General features: G+C 47.2%; 1 protein-coding gene across 1 annotated transcript; it reads right to left on the minus strand.

The window, feature by feature from the left end:
* Positions 1-1,002: 1,002 nt before the first annotated feature.
* WDR6 (WD repeat domain 6) lies at positions 1,003-9,493 on the minus strand. Its single transcript, XM_015821885.1, has 6 exons — positions 9,365-9,493; positions 6,501-8,943; positions 4,992-5,087; positions 3,203-3,319; positions 2,948-3,066; positions 1,003-1,661 (listed from the first exon to the last, which is right to left on the minus strand). Exons 1-6 carry the CDS (start codon positions 9,429-9,431, stop codon positions 1,174-1,176), a joined length of 3,330 nt encoding a protein of 1,109 aa, XP_015677371.1. The 5' UTR covers positions 9,432-9,493; the 3' UTR covers positions 1,003-1,173.
* Positions 9,494-11,949: the final 2,456 nt, after the last annotated feature.

The following is an 11,949-nucleotide window of genomic DNA, read 5'->3' on the forward strand; positions in this document are numbered from 1 at the left end:
GATTTCTTGTTTGGTTCTGGCACTTCCCAAAGGAAGAAGTCACACTTGCCATTACGATACAACCTGGGTAAGTAATGACACTTGCTGTAGGCAAGGTGAGCTGCGAGCCATAGACTGACCCACTGAAGGGAACTACCAATTACTCCCACGGATACTATCTCTCGATAACCTAATTTTGTTCAGGAGCAAATTGTGGCTGGACTTGAATTGAATTGAAATGTAGCGTCCCGGATTAGTTAGTAGCATCTGTAAGGTGTGGAAGACTCTGCAAAATTAAGTGTTTTTCAATGGAGAGATCAAGTTATTATTCTGCTGCCTGTGCTAGTTCCAAGTGGACCAAAGGAGTCTGGGTATAACCGTGCTGTGTCATGAAATATGCATCTTGCTCTGGAGAATCCGTAACCACAGTCGAGCCAGGAATAAAATGCTGGATTATCAAGTACAGGTCTGAAAGATGCTACCCAGCATAGGTCTTATCACTTACCCAGTATCCCAACAACTGTCAGGGCTAAAGAAACTGATGAAAGAAGAATCCTAACTTGGAGTATGGGGCTTAATGGAGATAGTCTAGCACAGGGGTAGGCAACCTTGGCTCTTTTATGACTCGTGGACTTCAACTCCCAGAATTCCTGAGCCAGCCATGCTGAGGAGAAATGGAGAGGTTTCCATGCTGAGCCATGCTGGCTCAGGAATTCTGGGAGTTGAAGTCCACAAGTCGTAAAAGAGCCAAGGTTGCCTACCCCTGGCCTAGCATATATGGGGAAGGGCAAAGGTCCTTAGTTCTGGGAGCCACTTGTTCTAAACTGGAGTTCGGGGGGGACACACACACACACCCCACACACATGGTATTCATCTCTCTTGCTCCTGGAAGTCCTGCTGCCCTAGAATGCCTATTATTTATTTATTTCCCGCCTTTATTGTTTTTACAAATAACTCAAGGCAGTGAACAAATCCAACACACCTTCCTCCTCCTCCTTTCCCCACAACAACATCCCTGTGAAGTGGGTGAGCCAGTCTTCTCAGGACCTGAGATCTAAACCCTCTCAGATGGTTTGTGCAATTAGGACAACAATGCCTTTCACCCTGCTACAAATGATGTTATGAGCAGAATTCCTTTGGATGCCTGCTGTTGTCCTCCTTCGTTTTCTGAACTTCAGTGAAATAAAAGCTGTTTCAGATCCCACCTGTTATTTCTCTGCCTTGCACATCCAGCCCCCAGGAAAGGATTTCCAACCCCTGACCACAGATCACACCGCGGTAACTGTGTCCTTCGGTTTCCCAACACTCCAGGGCGGCCACATCAGCCACGTGGCAGAATTTGCTCCCTACGAAAGACAAGCCGTCCTCGCAGAGACTCCAGAGGGTCAAGCGTTGGTCCGCTGACACAGAAAGGAGGAAGTTCAGGTGGAGGAGCCTCACTCCTGTCACGTGAGCTGCGTGAGCGCAAAGCCTCGATACTTTTCTGACCACTTGGATGCCAGCCCTGCCTGCGGTCTCCTGGCCCACAGCGCTTTCAGCCTTCGCATCAATAACATGGACAGAGATGGATCCGTCGTCACTGCCACTGATCACTACAAAGCGTCTCTCGGCTGTGTTCTGGATGTGGAGGCTGTTCACACCGCAGCTGTGAGCCCGAATGGCCAGGACTGGAGATTCCAGGGCTGGAAAAGAACAGAGGTGCTGGTTATTTTTGTGCAGAGAATTTACTGTTGGCTCCTTGTGCATTTTTTTAAAAATTGGAAAGGTGGTGTAGTCTTAAGATATTTAATATAATAGCTGAAACAGTAAAGCAGTGGTTCTCAACCTTTTTAATGCCGCAACCCCAACCAGTCGTAAGTCGAGGACTACCCAACCGGTCGTAAGTCGAGGACTTTCCCTCCCCGGAAGCGCCGCGCATGCGAGGTTCCGCCCCCTGCGCCGGCCGAGGCGTAGCTGGCAAGCGGCAGAGACGGAGCAGGCTGACCACCAGCTGGCCCAGCCCAAGGGAGGTAAGGCACCCGCCGGAAAAGGGGGAAAAAATGGCGGACAAAAAAAATGGCGGACAGCCTTGCTTGGTGACCCCCGTGAAATGGTCGATCGAGCCCAAATGGGGTCCCGACCCACAGGTTGAGAACCACTGCAGTAAAGTGTAAAATAGGCCAGAACACCCAGTTGTAGTTGATTGTTGGAGAGTGTGGACTCCTGCATGAAGCAATCTATTCTATGTTATGATTGGTTGCTGAGTGAGAAATGGGAGTTTCCCTTTTTCTGGCCTTTTTTCTTTTGTGTGCTCTATATGCTGACGGCCTCCTCCCTCGCCGGTAAGTGTCGGGCCCCGTGAGGCAAGCGTCCCGGCAGCGGCGATGAGCGAGGAGGCGGGTCCGGACCAGGGGTTCAACAGACCCACCGCTATCTCGTTTTGCGGTCCCCGAGCACCGGGCGGCGAGCAGCCGGGCCTGTCCAGTCGGAGCACCCCGAGCTGTAAGACATTAAATGGACTGTTAAATGGAGTGCCCACAGTTTGAGCGGTGCAGTGCACTGCACAGCGCTACATAGCACTGAAAAAATCGTAACGGCCTCGACCCCACCCGCTGGCCTCCGCATGAGGCAAACGGCCTGTGGGCCGGCAGTTTGACACCCCTGATTTACCTCATGATGTAGTGATGTGTCTGACTATCTTGTTTGCTGTATATGTAAATGTAAAATATATTTATTTATATAAAACTACAAATTCATGTCAGCGTCTTTGACTCCATTTGGGCAACCGGTTGCGCAACTCCCTGACAGGTAGGCTTATGAGAAACAGCTAGTACGCTGAAAGGGCCCAAGATTGGAGAGAAATAGTTGAACACAATCCAAATGCTCAGCTGTACCTTCAGATGAACAGAAACCCCAACTGAGAAGCTTTACAAGACAGGGGACGCACTGGTTTTTTTTAGGCTGCACCTAAAAGACAGACAACACCTACCTAGAGGTTTCATCTGAATGTCTCCTGTCTTTACTATTGCTGCAATATGGCCGAGGGCAGCAGTAACATCCCAAAATGCAATGCTCCCATCAGTGGCTGCACTGCCCATAAAGTGTCTCCTATAAAAGAAAGAGGTATTCCCAAAATTAGTTCTTGCAGTCCTCCAGTCTGATTCTCTGCTCCAAACAAACTTCATGCGAGCATCTCCTGGCCAAGGGAGATGGCACTCACGTGCCGTTGCTCCGCTCTTCCTACCTTCTCCCACTAGCCATCTTGTAGGCAAATGCCTCGACCTTCAGGACACAGTGCTGATGGTGAAAGGATTCTGCTACAAGACACAACTTCCTGGCACTCTCAAGCAACAGGAACAGTCTAGCAAAGAAGGAAAGAAGGCACTTAAATGGACACAAAGCTCACATTTTCTTCAGGGTATCTCTTGATAAGCTGATATAACACTGCTGCTCTGTGAGCTATGCTGAATCCAAGTAGGCTTCTGAATCCAGTTCAAGGTCACCATCTATAAAGCCTAACATGGCATGGGACCAGGCGATTTGCAGTCTCTCACTGTTTCTGCCTGCCCTACCAGTTCTATCAGGAAGGGCATGTTCCAAGTCTCTTTCACCAAACACCATTTTGTTGGATTCCAGAGCCATGCTTTCTCTATAGCTCTGGAACTGCAACCCCCCCCCCCACTACCCCAGAGATACAGAATACAGAATAATAGAATTGGAAGGGACCTTGGAGGTCTTCTAGTCCAATCCCCTGCCCAAGCAGGAGACCCTATACTATTCCAGACATATGGCTGTCCAACCTCTTCTTAAAAACTTCCAGTGACAAAGCACTCACGACTTCTGAAGGCAAGCAGTTCTACTGGTTAATTGTTCTCACTGTCAGGAAATTTCTCCTTAGTTCTAAGCTGGATCTCTCTGATACGTTTCCATCCATTCTTGCCTTGCCCTCAGATGCTTTGGAGAATAGGTTGTCCCCTCTCTTCTTTCTGACAGCCTCTCAAATATTAGAAGACTGCTATCAGGTTACCCCTAGTGCAGGGGTAGGCAACCTTGGCTCTTTTATGACTCGTGGACTTCAATTCCCAGAATTCCTGAGCCAGCATGGCTCAGCATGGAAATCTCTCTATTTCTCCTCAGCATGGCTGGCTCAGGAATTCTGGGAGTTGAAGTCCACGAGTCATAAAAGAGCCAAGGTTGCCTACCCCTGCTCTAGTCCTTCTCTTTGTTAAACTAGACATACCCAGTTCCTACAACTGTTTATCACAGTGGTTCTCAACCTGTGGGTCGGGACCCCATTTGGGGTCAATCGACCATTTCATGGGGGTCGCCAAGCAAGGCTGTCCGCCATTTTTCCCCCCCCTTTTCCGGCGGGTGCCTTACCTCCCTTGGGCTGGGCCAGCTGGTGGTCGGCCTGCTCTCTGCCGCTTGCCAGCTATGCCTCGGCCGGCGCAGGGGGCGGAACCACGCATGCGCGGCGCTCCCGGGCAGGGAAAGTCCTCGACTTACAACTGGTTTAGTCCTCGACTTACGACTGGTTTAGTCCTCGACTTACGACCGGTTGGGGTCACGGCATTAAAAAGGTTGAGAACCACTGGTTTATCATGTTTTAGTCTTAACCATCTTAGAACCAGATGGCCCTGCTCCTGTTAGCTTTTTGTAAGGCTTTGAAGAGTGGCTGTTTCTCCAGGCTTTGGGAGAGATAATTAGATGAATTCGATTGGTGAGGCGGTTTTATTTGGAAGGTTATTTAATCTGAGGTATCATGCATTTATACTGTCGTGATATTTTAATCTTTGCACACCACCTAGAGTCACTGCTGTGAGATGGGCTGTTCTATAAGTTCTTTAAATATCTAAAACTGTTCCTATTTCCTGCTTGAATGTGGGAAAAAGGCTTCATAGTACACAGCATCTGCCCCACCTTGTCTTTTTTTGCCCTACTTCCCCCATCTCTGGGTTATATTTGCTCTGACAAGCAAAGCCCATTCCAACCATCCCAATCCCCAACAAGAGGAGGAGAATTATTTTCCTTACCGGACAGATCCATCACTACAAGCAGCAGCGAGGAAGCACAAGGGACCGGGCAATTCCGCCTCTTCTATCCTAGCAAGCACCACCACAGACATGTACCTGGAACACACAAGTCAGTCACTTCTTCCAGGGGGTTTCATTTGCTGTCAGCTTTGTATTCCAGAACAGAAACAGGCATATGCAAGCTAAAAAAATAGCATGCTACTTGCTATCTGGTATCTATCATAGATTCACCAGTTCTCTTTACTGGACACACACTAAAAATACTATACCACAATTGGAACAAATTGTGCTCTACTGGTCTAGGCCAGTGTTTTCCAGGAATGTTAAGATGTGTGAACTTTGGCTCCCAGATTTTTCCAGACAGTATGGTGCAACTGCATGGTCATAAGTTATATGGGGGAACTGCAAAATCAAGGTATGCACACATTTATGTGTTAAAATATTACTACTTCCAGAGAATACAGGGCCATTCCATCCTTCAAAGATTTAAATGTGGAGGAGAAAGCTTTATGTTCAGACATTTTGGTAAAAAAAAATCATGTGACCCTTTTCATATCCTTTCAAACCAGTTTTAAGATTATTCATGAAAGACTGATGGTTCCCCTATGTTCATTACGTGTGTGTGTGTGTGTGTATTCTACAGATACTCCTCCAACTTTGCAGAAGTTTGCTGACAAAATTCAATTTTGCAGAATTCTGCTGACAATTTAAGTAATCAATTTTTTGGGGTGTGCAAGATTTTAAACAAACCACAAAGCAGGTTGAAAATCCCAGAGTGGTTTTGATGTTTTGATGCAACTCCTAGAGCTTCAATAGGTTTTGCCCCTTAACTGATGAAGCTTCTATAGATCAGCTATTATTATAGGCAATACCTGATTGATTTGTGAAAAAAGCAGGAAACCAAATGGTCATGAAAATTACACTGGAGGACAATTAGAAATGAATACAGGCAAATCTTGACTTACGACTGTAACTGAGCCTAGATTATAGTTCTAAATTGTTACAGCCCTTAAGCAGGTCAACACAGGACCATGCTCCATTTTACAACATTTTTGTGGCAGTCATTAAATCAGTCCATTTTATCCAATGAGCTTATGTCGGAAGCTGGTGGTAAACCTTGAAAATGGGCAAAAACACCAAAAATTGCAATCCTGTGAACTGCAAATGGCCAAAAATGCAAGCCAGTTGCCAAGCGCCCAAAATGAAATCATGTCACTCTGTATATGTATGTGTGTGTATGTGTGTGCCTGTGCAGATGTGTGGCTGTCGGAACTTTGAAATTGGGTCATAAATACCTTTCCCGTTGTAATGTCAAACATTTGCAACCAATCATTAAATGAGGATTACTTGTACTACATGTACAAGTATTGAAGGAGCTGATGACAAAGAGAATCAACAGCCTAGACTCAAAGCTAAACAAGGTTTCATACTTTGTAGATGGGGATCAGTCATAGCACCAGTTCAGGTTGTCCTAATATACAGTTATAGGGAAAGACCATTTATTTCTACCTGGTTTCTGGATCCATCTTGATGAGTTTGTGCTTATTCTTCTTGTAATCCCAATGCTCATCAAGGCGATGTGATGCGACGTGAACCAGCTGACAGGCTACACTGCTGCTGGAACCAGGCTTAGGGCCGAGTGTTAATTGGTAACACTCAATCTGGGCTCGTCCTCCAGCTGAAAAAAGCATCACGGAGATCCTTTCCCTCTCAGGCTGACTAATGCCGTTTTGGACCACAGTCAGAGCTCTTATACTGGAGATGTGGTCGCCAAGAGCTGCTAGCTGGGTCACTGTGCGAGTCTGCACATTAAAAGCGAGAATGTTCACCGTATTATCCTCACTTCCTGTGGCAAGAACGCTGATCCTTTCTCGCCCAGAGGTTTCCAGGGTACCAATGTGACACACACATGTCAACCCCCTGCCATGCAGAGCTGCTTTCAGGATCCGCTGCCCACTGGAGGCTTTATTTTGGTACAACCAAATTTCCCCAGATTTGATATACACAAAGGTCTCCATGGAAAGGCAACGGGCATAGCTCCAGGAGCGGTGGCCACCTCCGCAGGGAATGCAGAGGAGCCTCTCACTGCTGCTGGCACTCCAAATTACAAAGTGGGTAGCATGGAAGCCGAGCACCCTCAGGTTCCCATCAGGGCCAAAGCGTAGGTCTTCCAGCCATTCTAGGTCTTTGCACGGCTTTTGCTTCCTCAGCATTTGGAGCTGCTGATCCTGCACTTGCAGCTGGCGATAGCAGCTATCTCTCCCTGTGCTGTAAATAAAGCCACCGTGGCAGGTTACGGAGGTCACCCCCTGTTTCCCATGAAGCCCGAAAAGCAGAGAAATGGGCCTCTCGGCGTGGGGCTCTCCACTTCCCATAGGGAAGGAACATCCAGGCAAGGTACAGGTGATCTCTGAGGTAGAGCTGCCAGGTTCGCCTCCCCCTTGTGCTTTTTCCACTCCCAGAGTTGGCTTGCAGGCAAACGTCATAAGAGAGCCTCTGCGGTCGCCACAAAGCAGAAATTCTCCCTGGGGCAAAAAAGCAATGCAGGTGTGCCATCGCTGCTTGCAGGCTGGCAGGAGGAAACATTGCTTTACCACCACAGTTATTCTCTCAAATAGGCGCCAAGAGACCTCCAGCCACAATAAAGCCCCAGTTGGGCCCGAGGCAAAGAGGCTGCACGTATTGGGGTTCTGGTTTGGATCTGTGGCCCAAGTCAAAGTGTGCACTTTCCCTTCAAAGAGGTTTAACTCCTTGCTTTGGGCAGGACTGCTGAACGGAAAAACTTTCACCTGCCCTGACAAATTGCCCATGGCACAGAGAATGCCTCCACTGGCACGCTTGGACACTGCCAAGAGACTGTAAGACTGATAAGCAGCGTCCTCCAGGAGCAATGCCCAAGCTTTGGAAACCAAGTCACAGGAATAGACAGCCCCGGCATCAGTCATCACCAGCAGATGGTTTACATCCACCAGTTTTACTGCCCTGGGGGATCCTTTTCTGTCAGTGGAAGGAAAATTCAGCTGCCAGAGGCTGTTTCTAGTGGTGCTTCTTTCCTTGAGGCACCAGTGTCTAATGCCCGAATCAGTTCCTCCTGTAAACACCCAGTCTCGCTCCTCATCCACAGCCACTGCCCGGAGTCCTTGGCCCTTGTGTCCTTTGAAGTTGTGGACAATCTTGCCCTGATAGTTCCACGCAAGACAGGCTGAATCCTCACCAATGCTGATGATGTAGTCCCTTAGCAGTCTTACTGACCAGACTCTGGACTGGTGCCCGTAGCACACCAGCAAGCATGGGACCAGAGCAGGAGGTGTTCTGAGGTCACCGATGCTCCAGAGTCGCACACTCCTGTCATCAGAGGCAGAGGCCAGGATGCCTTTGCTCTCCAGGAAGCAAATGCTGAAGATGACACCGCTGTGTCCACTGATCCTGCTGTGGGGCTTTATTCTTCCTGTGTCATCTGTCTGGTCAGCCACACACCAGGTCACCAACTGATGAAAGACTGTGCCAGCCACCAGAACCAACGTCTCCCAGCAGCTCCCTACCAAGAGGGCAGAATAGAGGATACACTTCTCTTGGCAGTGCACTTCTTGGAGAACCCTCTGGCCGATGCAGTCATATAGTGCCACTGAATTGTGTCCCAAGGCCACAGCTACACTGCTGGACATTTCAATCCTGCCTTCCATCCACTGCAGGTCCCAGATCCAGTCGTGCAGCTCACAGAAAGGAAAAACTTCACTGAGGTCCATTGAGCTGTCCTGGAAGCTGAGCTTTACAACCACAAAGCTTTTGCCTCCAAAGATAGCCAGGGTTGAGGATTTGTTATCTCTAGGTCTCAAACTCCGCTGCTCCTTAATACCATGGACAGTATAGTTCTGAAGGACCTGCTTGGAGCATCTTGCTGATGGGCTGGCATCAGGCTCCAAACTATATACGCCTATGCTGGGTCCTTCTCCTAAAGGAAGATGAACACCAGAAGGCCAAGTCAGCATATTTCACCTGCTATCAAAATACCAGTCTCTTTTCCCAGAATTGCCCATCCACATAAATATACAGTATTTGCCAAATTCCTATGAATTCTATTAATGTATTTCATATTTCTTACTGATCCCAAGTAGGATTTCTATTTGCTTTCCCTCTTGTTTTAGGCTTTAATCACAGGCCATTATATTTTGTCAGCTTCTGCTTGGTTTGGGGAGTGATCCTGGTCTAGCTTAGCAGAAAACTGACTCTAAAATCAACCTACAGTGAAATGGTTGTTAACCCTGAATTAGCAAGCTTCATATTGGGCCCATCTGACAATGTACCATATCCCCAAGAAATGGGGAAAAAGTGGGGATTCTAGTCCCCCATTGTAGAAAAAGTAAAATATTCACCTGCTATAAGATGATCTCCCACAATCTCCAGAGCTGTTATAGGAGCCAATAGCAGTTCTCTTTCCATGACTTTTCAAGGATGGGAGATGAAAGCCCCTCCTGATTCTCTCCCTTTTATATATGGATATGCAGACTTCTGAGGAAAGAGGAAAAATGATTAACCCATCCTTTAGAACTACATCAGCTCAAACAGGTGTTAACGCTGCAACCATCTTGGCTGAAGCCATTTCTCCTTTGTTTTCGGTTGCAACAGTAATGGGAAGGGGGATGAGTGATTTTAAGGTTAGACTAAACAATAAATTGTCCCGTGGGAACCAAGGTCATTGCTGCCTGGGTTTTGGATGGCTGAGCCTTCAGTTAGAAAGCCAGCCAAAGTAGTTTATTGGGGAATGTGATTAGTGACATAGTGCTGGGGTGGGAAATTCAACTTTGTAACATTGTAACCTTTGGGAGGGAACTCCAGTCTTGGTTTCACTTTTGACTGTGCGGATACTTTGTAACCAATAAATATGTTCTTTAAGGAAACCTCTTGCCTTGGAGTTCTGTTTTTACTTGTCTCATCTAACAGAACCATGATATTAAAATATGGGAACAAGCTACCTTTTGATGTACAACACAGGAAACATGAAGAGATAAGAAACCTTCCTCCCTCCCAAGCAGAATCCACATGTTTGATTACGAAAGACAGCTCCCAAGTAAATTCTGGATAACCAGATAAATCTTTTCTTTTTAAATGGGAAATATCTTTGAATGGGTGTTTCAGAAAATTAAGTCTATAGAGGAGCATTAAAAGTTAACATGTGGGGGACTAAAAATAAAATATCAAGTCCTGATATGCAAAAACTACAACTTTGTTAATTATATTAAGGAAAGCAATGTAAACACAGTATTTACAAAGTAGTGTCTATTTTGACCAGGTGTTCTGGATAGCCAGATAAATCTTTTCTTTTTAAATGGGAAATATCTTTGAATGGGTGTTTCAGAAAATTAAGTCTATAGAGGACCATTAAAAGTTAACATGTGGGGAACTAAAAATAAAATATCAAGTCCTGACATGCAAAAACTACAGACTTTGTTAATTATATTAAGGAAAGCAACGTAACCACAGTATTTACAAAGTAGTGGTGTTGTGGTTTTGAGTCTGTTTGCCAAGAAGAGGGCCCACTATGCCTGTGGGGAGTTAGAAAAGCCTATTGTGAAGAATCAATGCAGAATTTTCTCTTGCGCTACAAATAATCACGTTCAAACTATTGCACTTTACACACTAGTCCATGAGTCATAAAAGAGCCGAGGTTGCCTACCCCTGCACTAGTCTATGTGAAGACCTGGCTCTCCGGAGAAGCCCACGGACGCAAGGAAAGTTGGAAGGTGGCCACCAGCAACAAGGTGAAATCCACCACTGGGAAGACCAAAAAGCTGAAGAAAGATCATCTGGAAGAGAATCGATCTTCGGCGTCACTGCGAGTTGTGAACGGCTTGATGGGACTTAAATCAAGAATGCAAGACAGGCAGACATTCTAAGGCGCAAAGGAGAAGCCCGCAGCTTCCGAAGATCTGGTTTCCCCCAAGTTCTGCCTCTACTGCAGGGGTAGTCAACCTTGGCTCTTTTATGACTCGTGGACTTCAACTCCCAGAATTCCTGAGCCAGCCATGCTGGCTCAGGAATTCTGGGAGTTGAAGTCCACGAGTCATAAAAGAGCCAAGGTTGACTACCCCTGCTCTACTGATTGAATCCGAATAAATTTCTGCTGCAAAATGTTGCAAGTACCACTCGGTCACCCGTCCGATTGTATGCTTTTCCGGAGAATTCATTTTGCAAGAGCCGAGCACATTTCTCCACGTTCCGGGATCTAGAGAGCAGGAAAACCGTGTATAGCCAGGACGTAGGCAGGCCAGGCTGAGGAAGGCCCGTCAAAATACAAAATCGGAACGTGCGGAACTCTTCTGCTTCGTCCGGCAAGGGAAGAGCAGAGCAAGGAACAAATCAGCGGAGGAAGAACGAAAGTAACGCGGAGGAGCCTTCGCGCAACAATCTCGCGAGTTAAGAGGTCGTCAGAATTCTTACCTCTCACACGCGCGCCGCTACCGATTGGATCTGCCTCGGGAGGCTCGTTCCCGCTTCCCTTTCGCGAAGAGACGCCATTGGCCGGCGGTTGCTAAGGTGGGTCTTGTCCGGGTGAGAGTCGATTGTAGGGAAGGGGAAGGGACGTTTTTCTTAAAGGCGCAGCTGCCCGCCGAAAGGTGGGATCGGCGGCCCCAGGAAAGTATTTCCGGAACGTAACGAGACAGGCCGGATCTCGAGATCGGAGCGAGCCTTGGCTGAAAAGGGACGCGCGGGAAGAGCAAGAGCAACTTGCAGAGGGCAAAAGAGTCAGATGCCGACACCGCCGCTAAATTTCCTTCCTCCCTTGTTCCAAACATTCAGATTGTCAAAAGGTTGATTCAATTGATTTATGGACATCTAGATCAGGGCTTTTCAACCTTTTCACCCATTGTACCACTTTTAGGATACAGCAGTATCCGAGTACCACCAGTCGCCTAGCAAAGTGTCAAAAACTTGATGACCAAAAAAAAAGGGGAAAAAG

The sequence above is a fragment of the Protobothrops mucrosquamatus genome, unplaced genomic scaffold (genome assembly GCF_001527695.2).
Source record: "Protobothrops mucrosquamatus isolate PMUCROS unplaced genomic scaffold, P.Mucros_1.0 scaffold1418, whole genome shotgun sequence".
Classification (NCBI taxonomy): domain Eukaryota; kingdom Metazoa; phylum Chordata; class Lepidosauria; order Squamata; family Viperidae; genus Protobothrops; species Protobothrops mucrosquamatus.